This window comes from Arvicanthis niloticus, chromosome 20, assembly GCF_011762505.2.
Source record: "Arvicanthis niloticus isolate mArvNil1 chromosome 20, mArvNil1.pat.X, whole genome shotgun sequence".
NCBI lineage: Eukaryota > Metazoa > Chordata > Mammalia > Rodentia > Muridae > Arvicanthis > Arvicanthis niloticus.
This window is the reverse complement of record NC_047677.1, coordinates 6,228,859-6,241,914: the sequence shown is the minus strand read 5'-3', so window position 1 is coordinate 6,241,914 and position 13,056 is coordinate 6,228,859. Positions and strand designations below refer to the sequence as shown.

Sequence of the window (13,056 nt, the reverse complement as noted above, 5' to 3'; positions counted from 1 at the left end):
TGAAATCTGAAGTGCTATTTTATACCTTGGGAATAAGACTGCTTGAAATTTACTCTAAATTCTATAATAGTAACTTCTTTCTTGCCTAAAATGTAACTTAGTTATTTAAAATTTCTACATACTATTTAATGGTCACCTTTTAACAGTGCAGAACTCTAGAAAGGGACCTACCAGAACACAAAGATGATGATTCCTATGACTATGACAAGATTTAGGTAATACAATCAAAGCTGCATATTTTCTAAGATTATCTAGGTGGTTGGTGGCCAAGGGTATTCAGGCATCCGATAGCAATCTCCAGAGCATCATGGTGGAAGTGTCAATACCAAGGAGGCAATCAGAGGAAAACTGCGTCTGTGTCACTACAGTATGTGGTTAGTGTGCCGATAATATTCACACTCCCACAAAGCAAGCATCTACCTACCATATGGCAGGCATGTACATTATCTCTACTTATCATACTTACCCTGTTTTTTTTTTTTTTTTTTTTTTTTTACAATTAAGGAAATGGAAATCAGGATTTAAACAGTTCAGCCAAGACACACACAGCCACATAAACTTGAAACTAGTTTAAACGTTAAAAAAAAAAAAAAATGCTTGAGGATCCTTTCTCACTGTTGTAGACCATACATTTGTGCCCTCTCATATGAAACCTTTTATTCAGAACAATTTCATTAAAGATATTTACCAAAGAAATAGTATTCCATAAGTTTTCCTTGTGCGTCACTACTTTTTTATTCAAAGTGAAATGATATTCCACAGTTCTGCTTCAACTGTGTGTGTGTGTGTGTGTTGCTTGAGTGCATACAGTACTGTCTGAGGATTCTGTACAGGCATACAGTAGGTTTTAATCAAGCCTATTCCCCAGTCCCTCTATTACAATTCCCCTCCCATCCTCCATCATTCCCTCCCCTCCCATCTTTGTTTGTTTTTCTTCCATCCATCCACCCATCCACCCACCCACCCAATCAATCAATCAATCAATCAATCAGTCAATCCACTGAGTCTATTTGGCACTCCCAGAATGTGGCTGGGTGTAGGGCCATCCATGGGAAGCATGGACTTCTCAGGGCTGCACACTGGAGAAACTGACTGTCCCACTCCCAGCAGCCATGACCTGCTCCTCAGTTACCCTTTAACTTTTATTCTGAACAAACAGTAAACCACTGAGAATTAACTACTAAGTCTTTTTTTGTACTGTTCACTTGGGTCAAAGAGCCCTTTCTATAATGTCAGTACATCTATGAGAGGTAGAGGAAGAGAAGTAAGGAAAAGAAGAAAGGGGAGGAAGAAGAGAGGGCACGAGTGAATAAAAGCTCACTTTTAGTAAGGAAAACAGATCATTATGAATTCTTTGTATTTAAGGTGACCAATAATTGATATTAAAGTAACTGGTGGGAATTAGTAGATTATACTTCACCTATTGAGTTTTTTTTTTTTTGTTTTTTTTTTTTTGTTTTTTTTTTTTTAAGAAACAAACAACAGCAGCTGATTTCAACCTCCAACTTTAATTAACACCCCAAAAGTATTTTAAAGACACAGAACACAGGTTGTGGTGGTTCACACCTTAAATCCCAGCACTTCCCTGTACCATTTATTGAAGATGTCTGTCCGTTACCCACTTTTGTCAAGAGTCAGTACACAGTAATACATTTTCTTCTATAAGTTGCCTTGGTCTTGGTGCCTCTTCACAGTAATACAAAAGTAACTAAGAGAAATGGTAGCAAAACCAAAAATAGACAAAGGAACTGTAATCCACTAGAAACAGTGAAATAAAACCCAACAACCAGAGACACAGGATACAATGTGGAAGAATGTATTTGCAAACTATGTATCTGATAGGGAGATAATATCCAAAACACACAAGGAACTAGGACTACCTCAACAACAAACAACTCAGTTAAAAATGGACAAAACATGAGTAGACATTTCATAAAATATTTAGAATCAGGTATATTTTAAAAAGTTTAACAGCAGGGATTACTGTTGAACTAATAAATTCAAATCTATAACAAAATATCAAACATGCACACACCCTGTTAAAATGGTGCCTATTAAAGGAACCAAACCAAGAAAAACACTAGCAGGAATAAGAAGGGAAAAAAATAAACCTAATAGTATAGTCATCATAGAAGACAGAATGTTGTTTCTTCAAGCAAAGAAGCCAAAACACCAAAGAAACAACTGCTAGCAATCTCACAATTTAGGGATATATGAAAACAAAATCAGTACATCCAAGAGATATATGGAATCTTATGCTTACTGTAGCACCATTTGTTATAGCTAAGCTAAGGAATCAGCCAAGGTACCTATTAATGGATAAAAGAACAAAGAAAATATGGTCCATGTGCACGCACACACAGAATATATATGGACATGATGGGTAGTATTCAGAAATAAAAGAATACCATGTAAAGTGACACGGAGGACACAATGTTAAATAAGTCAGACACAGAAAACTGAATATTGCATGATCTTACCTAAATGTAGTACCTAAAAAATTGTTTTCATAGATTGCAGAGGATCAAGTGGTTACCAGAGGTATGGATTTGAAGAGGCGAGGACTGGCAAAGATCAATTACAGATATAAAGTCACAGGAAGAGAGGAAGAATACATTCTGGTGTTCTATTGTACAGTTAGATGCCTGGACTTAACAATAATATGTATGTTTCAAAATAGCTAGAAAATACTTGTTTTTAAATGTTTTTACCATAATAAATGTATCAAAATAATGCTTATAAATAAGTATAATAATTAGATATATTAGATAAAGGCAGTGGTGACGCACGCCTTTAATCCCAGCATTTGGGAGGCAGAGGCAGGCGGATTTCTGAGTTCGAGGCCAGCCTGGTCTACAGAGTGAGTTCCAGGACAACCAGGACTATGCAGAGAAACCCTGTCTCGAAAAACGAAAAGAAAAAAAAAAAATTAGATGTCAATCATCCATCGTAAATTACATTAAAATGTTTAAAATATACTGCACAAAGTAAAAATGATATCTTTCCAGAAATGGAAGGAGATACAGGAGGCATTTTACCTACAGAGCACTGTAGGATTACTATCAGCCTTCACTGGATGAGTCCTTACAGTGCCATTCTCCATCTTAGTCTTCTAAACGATTCTATCAAGACAATTCCTGGGGCTAGAGAGATGGCTCGATGCTTACGAGCACTGGCTGCTCTTGCAGAGGCCTGGGCTTCCAGCACTCATATGGAGACGCAAAACAGTTTTTAATTCTAGTTCCAGAGAGCTGGATGTCATTTTCTGACCTCTAAAAACACTAGGTATATACACGTTGCACTTATACACAACAGGCAAAAACATTCATACATTAAAAAAAACCTTTTCTATTTTTGAGATTATGATGTAATTACACTATTTCTCCCTTTGCTTTCCTCCATCTAAACCCTCTCCTTGCTCTTTCAAATTCATAACCTCTTTTCTCATTTACTGTTATGCTGCAATGCACGCACACACACACTCACACACATACCTATATTTATTTCTAAATAAAACCTGTACAATTTTACTTGTATGTATGTTTTTATGGCTGACTATTTGATATTTGATAACTGGTAAAATCTTTTTAAAGACAATTCCTTACTGATATGATTCTTTTCCCCACTAATATAATTCTTAACCATTGAACTCACCCTTTGAAACATGAGTCCATAATTCTAGTGCTGGAGCAGCAGAATCAGGATCTCGGGCTTGGTAGCTCAGCCAGCCTAACTGAATCAGTGAGCACCAGGTTCAGTGAGAGACCCTGTCTCAAAAAAGAAAGTGAATAGCAACTAAGACACCCAACTAAGACAACCTTGACCTCTGGCCTCCATGTTCATAAACACCTGCATACACTTGCATATACACACACACACGTGTGCACACAGACACAACACACACTCATACATACTACATACACAAACTTATTACAATGTACTGTTAATAATCATGTCTCAAATAGGAAGAAAACCTTTTATGCATTATCTGCTTCTCCTACTAAAAGATGCACAGTCATCCTGTATGTCATCGTCTGACCACCCAACAAGTACATTTAAAAGGATGGACCATGCGATCATTATATAAAGGACTGTCATCTATCTGACGGAAGCCCAATCATTCGCCATAGGCCTTTTCACTTGTGGCAAGAGCCAAAGGGATAATGTAAGTAGCAGGAGTATTTGGTTTTATCCCCTTTCTTCTTATTCAAATTATCATTTAACTTACCCTTTACATACAGGAGCTTCCTCTATTTTCTTTCTCCTCCCTATGCTCAAAGTGGTATCTTTCTTACTCTTCAAAACTATAAACAACCAATGAATCTCATTCTAAAACACATGGCTAATATAATACTATACACTGAAAATACATTCAGTGGTCAAACCTGCTTTTCAAAGCAGAAAATAAGACCTTCCTACTTCACGTCAACCTTCAAACAGTTTGCTCATGTAGTTTAGGAAAGTTTTGTAAGAAAATGTTAGCTAGTCATGACCACTAACTTCATTAGTCACTTTTTCTTCCCAAATTGTTCTGCAATCTAGATAGGAGAAGATTTTTTATTTCTAGTCTTCCACACCATTACACATCCACAGAATTCCAAAGATATATCTAACTCAGGACTGGGATCTGAAAAAACACATACATACATACACACACACACACACACACACACACACACACACACACACACACACACACATACAAAACCATGTCTCTTGTTTGTCTTGGCTAAGGTTATAGAGGCCTGGTGCACAGCATGGACCTACAAGAATGAAATGTATGCTAATTGATGCCAGGCATTATTTTCAAAAGTATTAGAGAATCTTCTGAGAGGCATTTCTGAGTATCTTTAAAAAACAAAACAAAACAAAACCAAGAGTTAAGGTAAAATGTTCAAGGCCCTTATAAATCATTTTAACACATTATTATTTATATATATTACACATATATGTAGTTAAAAACTATGCAAAGGAAATTAAAAGACTCAGTGGGATAGAAATGTGTAACTACTTTTTCTTTAAAGAGTTTCAGCCATTACTGAAGCATGCGTTTCCTCTCAAGTCCCATGGGACACTCTCACAGGTGCAAGCCACTTTCATGGTACTAAAACTTGGCTTGCTTTTCTACTAGGCTGATGTCTGCACTAACATGCAAAAGCTCTGGTGAGCACCGTGCTGGCACATGAGCACAAGCCCAAGCATGAAGGGCACAGACTGCACCAGTACTTGCTATTCTCTGCATCACTGCCATTCAGTTTCCTCATAATGTACTTTATGAATAAAAAGATCATTAATTCTTATAGTTTCAATCTCTGTGTACATGTCTGTTTAACCTTCTATGTGATAAGACAGAAACAATGCATATCTATTGTAAATCAACATATGCTATCTCAAAGAAAAAGCACCTAGGCAACTGACTAAACACTAGACTTTTTTCCCTTTGAAGAGCATCTTTACTTGGGAGAAGGATCAAGTAGCTGAGTGTGGTGTTGCACATCCAACCCCAGCACCCAGGAGAAGACAGGAAGACCATGAATTAAAGAATGGCCTGGACTGCATAGTGAGCCCCTGTTTCAAAAGTAAAATATAAAAAAGGGACAAAGCACTAGATTAAGATGTGGTAGATACATTCTTGAGAATGAATATGACAGTATGTGTTACTAAAGACAAAACTGGAGTTTGTGAGTGAAAATTGCAATCCTGTGAAAGCTGGAACTCATTGCTATGAGCCTGATGACTTCCCCAACCCTAAGGATGTTCTTGATGACACGGAAAATGATAACAAATATAACACTTAAAAATTCTGTAAGATAAATGAGGAGCTAAAACAAAATCAGCAAACCATTTCAAAAATGATCCATGCATGATATTACATAATCGTCTCTGGATAAAGAGCTACTCAACCTGTTAGACAGACCAATATTTATTAACAAACCAGTGGGGGAGGGTGCAGGAAGGTAGACAGGTGGCAGAAATAAGTACAGAGATGTAGGCAACAGAGAAAAAAGTACAAAGATAAATATGAATGAAAAATGCCATACGGAAACCCATTATTTTATGCCCTAAAAATAAAACAATTTAACGACAAACCCATTGTCTGAACAGTTCATCCTATTGCTTTAGATTCTACATCACAGCCAACCTTTAAGAAACTATCTCACGTCTACAGCCACACACTCAAACACACCCATCTAGTCTAATCTCCAAAGAAACTATCTCTTATCACCTCTTTAAAAAAATTGTTTGTTTTACAACAGAGTGTCACTGTACACCCCTGGCTGGCCTCAGACTTGCTTTGTAGACCATGATGGCCTGGTACTCAAGAGATTTGCTGGCCTCTGCCCTCTGGGTTCTTGTCAACTTTTACCATCAGAGAATAAGATAGTTATCTGACAAGGGTGTCAGAATACTCTTCCTCACTTTCAAGCTACAGGTCTCTGCCTGGTCAAATTTTCTTCCTAGCAACAAAATGCTATCACAATAAAACTGAACACAAAAATAGATACGAGAATCCAACTATTACCCATTAAGCTAGATGTTAAAAGATTTTAAAAATAAAGAAAACAATGTTGATCTGCTAACTCATTTGATTTGATTTTGGAAAAGCTATTTTAAATTTAAGATGGTATCAACATTAACAATGTGGTTGCATACCTTCCATCATAATACTTGGGAGGCTGAGGCAGGAGGATCCCAAGGGGCCAGCATAGACTACATATTGAAATTTAAATATTTATTATCCATCCCCACTGAAATTAATATATATTAATATTTACAACTTTTAGTTTCAAGTTCTAAAACCAACACACACAAAGAGAGAGAGAGAGAGAGAGAGAGAGAGAGAGAGAGAGAGAGAGAGAGAGAAAGAGAGAAAGAAAGAAATATCAAGATCTCTTGTTTCTCCAAAATTTAAGTGCCAAGGGTCCTGAAATAAAAATGCCGAGAATATTGTCAGTGCTTTTGCAAGGTCTATCCACATCTGGGCCATAAAGAATAAAAATAACGAATGGCCAGATTCATCTTCCAGAGGTCAGATTCTACAGAGCTTGTCAGTCCTAAATAAGGAACTTGAATTTTACTCAATTTGGACGACACTATTTCTCAGCATCACTTTGGTGAACATGAACTGGGGCTGGGGTTGATTTAATGACTACAACACCAACAAATTCATTTTCCTACCAGAAATGTGATCCCACCTTCCTGGGAGTCTGTGTCTTGGCCACTGTGTCTACACCTCCTCACCTTGAATGCCTCCATTTCTTCACCATTACTACTTTCATTTCAATGACTTCCTCGTCCATCTAACAAAATTCTTTGCTTCAGCACTGGATGAATCTAAGTATTACTTGCATGAATGTGCCACACTGGCTGTCATGATGTTTATGATATGGGGCACCAACTAGGTCCTTTACTGCCTGGCAGGTTCATCTCTCTGGCCAATGGGCTTTCCCCTGATGTATATCTACAACAGTCTCTTCCACTCTCTTCAAGTCCTTCCTCTTATTTCAGCAACTGACCTGAGCTCCTATTTTAGACAAAAAAGGTGAAAGAAAATCTTACAGAATCCTGGCAACCCCCTCACCTCATCTATTCCTGACATCTTTCATTCCTTGCTATATAAATAATACAAAGTCACTTACTGTGTCAATTCTTTGTGTCTTATCTGTACCCAGCATCTTAATATTACCTGTCTTAATATTAGCTCACAGTATTCAGCTTTTCCCTTAAATAGAAACATGTCCAAGTTTATTTTTCCTTGAAAAACTCAATGAAGTAAGTAATACCACCCGGGAAGTCTACCTTTTCCTTTCTAAGTTATGTATCCCATTTCTTCTGGATGCTTCTTCCCAATCCCCCGACTAACATACATTTGTTTATATAGAATGATTTCTTTAGCTTAGTGTGGGCCTCTTAGATCTTTTCTATAATATAAGAAAAATCATAACTATAAACTTTCTTAAGGAACTGCTGTGAAAATGAGATGAATATGTAAAAAGCAAACAAACAAATACATTTAGGAAAGAGACTAATCCATAGTAACTGACCAATAAAGTTAACTATATATCATTATTGCTAATAATGTCACATATCCATCTGTCTAGACAGCCTGCTACACAAGAGCAATGCACCATAGAGTCGCCCTAAATCTCTTCATCCCTCCCTCACTCTAATCCATCTCTGGACTCTGTTGACTTTTACCTTTCAAGGTTCTCTTGCTCTGAACACTTTTCTCTATCTACATTATTTCTACTACCATAATGTCACATGTATACTTTGAAACTCCCGAAGAGTTTCTTGCATTCACTCTTATTTCGTCAAACTTTCTGCCAGGAGAGCCTATTATAGTAAAACCTGGATATAACCAGGAAAGTCTATTCTAATCTCATATCTGAAACACTCATTGATTTTAGAAATGCTTGTTCCTGTTATGATAAAACCCAAGTGTATGGCACAGCCTATGCAACAAGGCAAGTCTGGTTCCTACCTCCCAATACACATTGATCTGGCATTTCACTTGCTGTGTGCCTTCAACTCTTCCCCAGATTTTCAAATGCACCATGAGCTCTCACCCATCATCATACTTTCCACTTCCCAGTGCACCTATTTTATATAATGTGAAATAATATTTCTGTATCTTTTAGCTTAATTTCTATTTGTCCACTACAGTCCTGGGTTAGGAGTAATTCCTTCAGGGAGATGGAGGTAGGAGGAGCAGAGATTGAGGCAGCAATGACAAGGGATCCTGTTTCAGAAATAAAAATAATGGAGCTGGAGAGATGGTTCAGTTGATAAAATGCTTGGATACAAATATGTAGATTGGGGTTCAGATCCCCAATTCCCAAGTAAAAAGCCAGACATGGAAAGGCATCTGTAACCCCAGGATTGGGAAGTGGAGACAGGACATGCCAGGGACTTGCTGGCCAGCACAGTGTCTCCAAATCGGTAAGCTCCAAGTTCACTGAGAGATGCTATCTCAAAACAGGAGGAAGAAACCTGATGCTGAACTTTCTCCTTTACACACACCCACGAACCAACCAACCAACAAATAAATAAAACAGTACAAACTTAAAGGTGCACAAAACAAGTCTATCACCAATTAAATATCAACACAACTTTTGACCAAGGCTTAATACTTCTCTAGTAATGATTTGAACAACAAATCACTTCAAAGAGACATTAACTAGTCCAGCTACTGTGGAAGAAAGACATGTAATAGAAGGTGTATTTTTTTTTTTTTTTTTTGATTTTGGAATCAGGGTGTCATGTAGCCCAGGATGGCCCTGAATTCAATGTATAGCTGAGGGTGCCTTTGATCCTCTCCACTTCCATAGTGTTGGGATTATAGGCAAGGACAGCCATGTCCAGTCTAGGTGTACTGTTTTGCTATTATTGCTTAAAAGAAACAAACAGCACACATTCCAAAACAGAGGTGAGTTATTTTAAGACACTGGCTCACGGCCTTTGCTCCTCTATGGCTGTTACTGCCATTGTTACTCTTATTTTATGGGTAATTCTAGCTGGGCCTCAACCAAGTGTCTCACCATAGCAGGAGCTCCCCAGCAGGTACACAGTTTGAGAGATTTATATGAAACCAGCGCCACCTCAAAATAGTCTGATTTTTTCCTTCAGTCGCAGCCCTGTATACACATCTCTTGCCAAATATAACACACTATGTAGATGACATTTATATTAATTTTAAAGGGAACTAATGATTTTTTTTTCAGTAAAAGTGTTTTCCCAACTACTAGATTAATTTGATGTAGTATTACCTAAAAACAGAAGGACAGGGTATTAAATTTAAACAGAAGAAAGTGGCATTTAAGAAGGATACTCAAGTTCCATTTGCCTGGGTTTTATTCATTTATTTATACCTGTTTTCTTGAGACAGGGTTACATGTGGCCCAGACTGGCCTTAAACTTCTGATCCTCCTGCCTCCACCATCTGAGATTACAGATATAAATTACCCACATTGGAGTTATCCATGTCTTGAGAATATAAAAACGTTGTATTATAAGATGGTTTGAGTACTAATCTCCAAAACAACTAGGTATACATTTATTACCTAAATGCAGCATCATATACGACTTCAACATCCTTAAAGAATAGTCAGCAGACCTGGTTTACTTGCTTATTGAGACAAAATTAAAACAGACTAAGAAAGCACCAAAATCTCTTATAAGATTTCAATACTGACGGGCAGTGGTGGCACATGCTTTTAATCCCAGCACTTGGGAGGCAGAGGCAGGTGGATTTCTGAGTTCGAAGCCAGCCTGATCTACAGAGTGAGTTCCAGGACAGCCAGGGCTACACAGAGAAACCCTGTCTAGAAAAACCAAAAAAAAAAAAAAAAAAAAAAAAAAAAAAAAAAAAAATTTCAATACTGAGAATCTCAGTAGATTGTCAACAGTTTACAGAACATCGCCTGAGATTCTGTGTACGGCATGCTAGGTCTATTTTGAAAGTTGTGACTAGCCATAAGTCTTTTCACAGCAGCACACAGTATTCTACGAAAACTATGTAAGATGTTTTATGTATAAAAAAATTGACACAGGTGAATCATGTATAGTTGAATATATATATATATAAGCAGCAAAACCCAAATTATCCCCCTCATCATTTTCTAAGGTCTCTGAATCAAGAGTTGCATCCACACTGAAAAACACAGTCACACTGTGATATGCTAGCATTCTTTAACAAATAATGCTACTTCCTAAGATGGGATATGTAAGTATAGTTTCTGAAAACCACATAAGTTATTACATGCACAGTCTATTAGAGAAATATTTTTAAAAATATATTTTAAAATTATAAAAAACAGAGTACCTTCTATTCATAGAAAAAAATCCTTTTTTTTTCTTTTTTCAAAATCAGACTTTATTGCTAACATCAGAAAGTACTATGGTTTAGCTTCCTTAGGTCATTTAAAAAACAAGTTAAAATTATTTTATGTTTTAAAAGCCATTTATCTCCAGTATATGGTTAAATATGTAGAAGGTATGTATGTTATTTGGCAAAACCTACTCTTAATCTTTGATCTTTAAAGCTAAAATACTATTTTAAAAGCCACTAAATACTACCTGAAAACTCATCTTTAGAAATTACCATTCATTGAAAAAAAGATCAAGAGACAGTCTTATCTACACTTAATGCTTTTACATAAGAACTTGCATCCCACTGTTTAAAAAAAAAAAAAACCATAACATCCTGAATATGTAAGGTGTTATTAGTGGCTAATGTTTTTCATGGCTAACTAATATGAAAGACTGCTGAGCACTAAGCAAGGACAGGAAACCAATCTAGCATACACATTAATCTGTACACAACTGGCACTATCATTATTAGAGTTAACAGTAATGAGGAGCTCTTAGGAAAGCTACGGCACAAAGAACTTCACATATCACAGAGTCTCATTTTACATCCTTTTTAAAATGAAAGACCTAATCTCTATTTAAATTGTCTATTTCTAAAACGCCTTCCATATAATGTTAGTGCACCATGATTTCTAAACCTTGTAATACTGGCCTAGTTTAATTTTCCACACAAAATGGGAGGTTTGGAATTTCTGTTTGCAATCACACTCCCTTCACTCTGATTACAGACCAAAGCAAAGGACTGAGTTTACATAGTCTCAAAGGTCTGAAATGAGGGAAATACTGTAAAGTACAAACACATACCATCGTAATGCTAGAAGTTACTTGAATATTGACAGAGAGCTCTAAAGACACAGCTGCCCGTAATATCTGCCAACTGTGGATGTAAACCGAGAAGGAAGATAAGAACATATATATTCCATTACATTCTCTAAGAGCTTTGATCGGATTCCCCTAAGTTCATGGATGTTTCGGTGTACAGACACGACGTAGATCTGGGTTACTGGATGAAAATAATCAGAGCTGCATCTGTCTGAAAATCAGTCTAGCTTGTCATTATCAAAGCAGAAGAGGAGAGCTGAGGCATTTATTCTCCGACAGAAGATCTTGCTAATATCTGTTAAAGTAATAGCTACAAGGCAGGTAGTGTGATTAGCTCCTGTCCCCACCGCATGAGATGCCCGGAGGTGGATGACAGGACATCGGGAGACCCACACGTCGGTCTCCATCCTTTTCCTCCCCCACCCGCTCCGCACTCCTTTGCTTCACTTACGTATAAAACACACTCTCCATCACACTCGAAGCTGAGGTGTCCAATAGGTAGGTTTTTAAGGATCATTTTCCTAGTGCGTTAAATGGGATCTAAGGCCCTCGGACAGCCTGGGGTTGAATGCCATTGCTGCCAGCCCCTTAGGCTCACCTCAAGCTTGTGGTTGATCTGGGACACAGTCTGGGCTTTGTGGCAAAGCTGCGCAAAGCAGGAGCTAAGGCTGGTCATCTTCTGACGCCCCTCATAAGTGATGTCTGCCTGGTCCGGATCGATCTCGCCCAGAAGCAGATCCACATCCACGAAGGCCTTGTCGAACTCCTTCTCCAGCACCTCAAGCCACCGGAACATAGACACCCCCCCAGGGGAGACCCCCACAGGGCAGGAGGCGCCCCCTGGGCCGCCGCCGGCTCCCGCCGGGCATGGACCGCCCGCCGACATGGCGCCGTCCAGGGCCTCGCCGACTGCTGCTCACCTTGGCCGCCCGCCCCGCGCGAGGGGAACTGCTAGCACCGCGGCGCCCCTCGTGCGCGCACACACACGCCCCGCCGGTCCCCTCCCTTCCCTCGCGCCGCCAACGCCGGCGGCGCAGCTCCAGAGCAGCAAACGTAGCGCGGCTGAAGCAGCGACGGCGACACACGGAAGACCCGCCCGCAAGCCGGCCCGCCCCCGCCGCGCATGCGTAGCGGAGCCGCAACCCAGGGGGAGAAAGTGGGCGGGGCCGTACGAGAGCTTGGCCAATGACAAGCCTTCGCCTCCACGAGCCTGTCTGCGGCCATTTTTACGACTGGCAAAACCCTGCGAAGCAGAGGGCTGAGGTGGCCACTTGCAAGTGGGAAAGACCGGAGGAAGGGAAGGGAAAGGTTCCACGTCGCAGAGAGGACTGGCTTCCGCCAGTTTGGCTTTACAGTGGGCGG

The 13,056-nt window shown here is 38.9% G+C and overlaps 1 protein-coding gene across 2 annotated transcripts in view; it reads right to left on the bottom strand.

The window, feature by feature from the left end:
- Positions 1 to 12,815, bottom strand: part of Gopc (golgi associated PDZ and coiled-coil motif containing) — a 36,375-nt gene extending 23,560 nt beyond the window's left edge. For both annotated transcript variants that reach the window (XM_034524471.2, XM_034524472.2), the window contains exon 1: positions 12,293 to 12,815. In XM_034524471.2, the coding sequence (XP_034380362.1) occupies positions 12,293 to 12,580 (288 nt within the window). In that variant the 5' untranslated portion in view covers positions 12,581 to 12,815. The remainder of the gene's footprint in view (positions 1 to 12,292) is intronic.
- Positions 12,816 to 13,056: the final 241 nt, after the last annotated feature.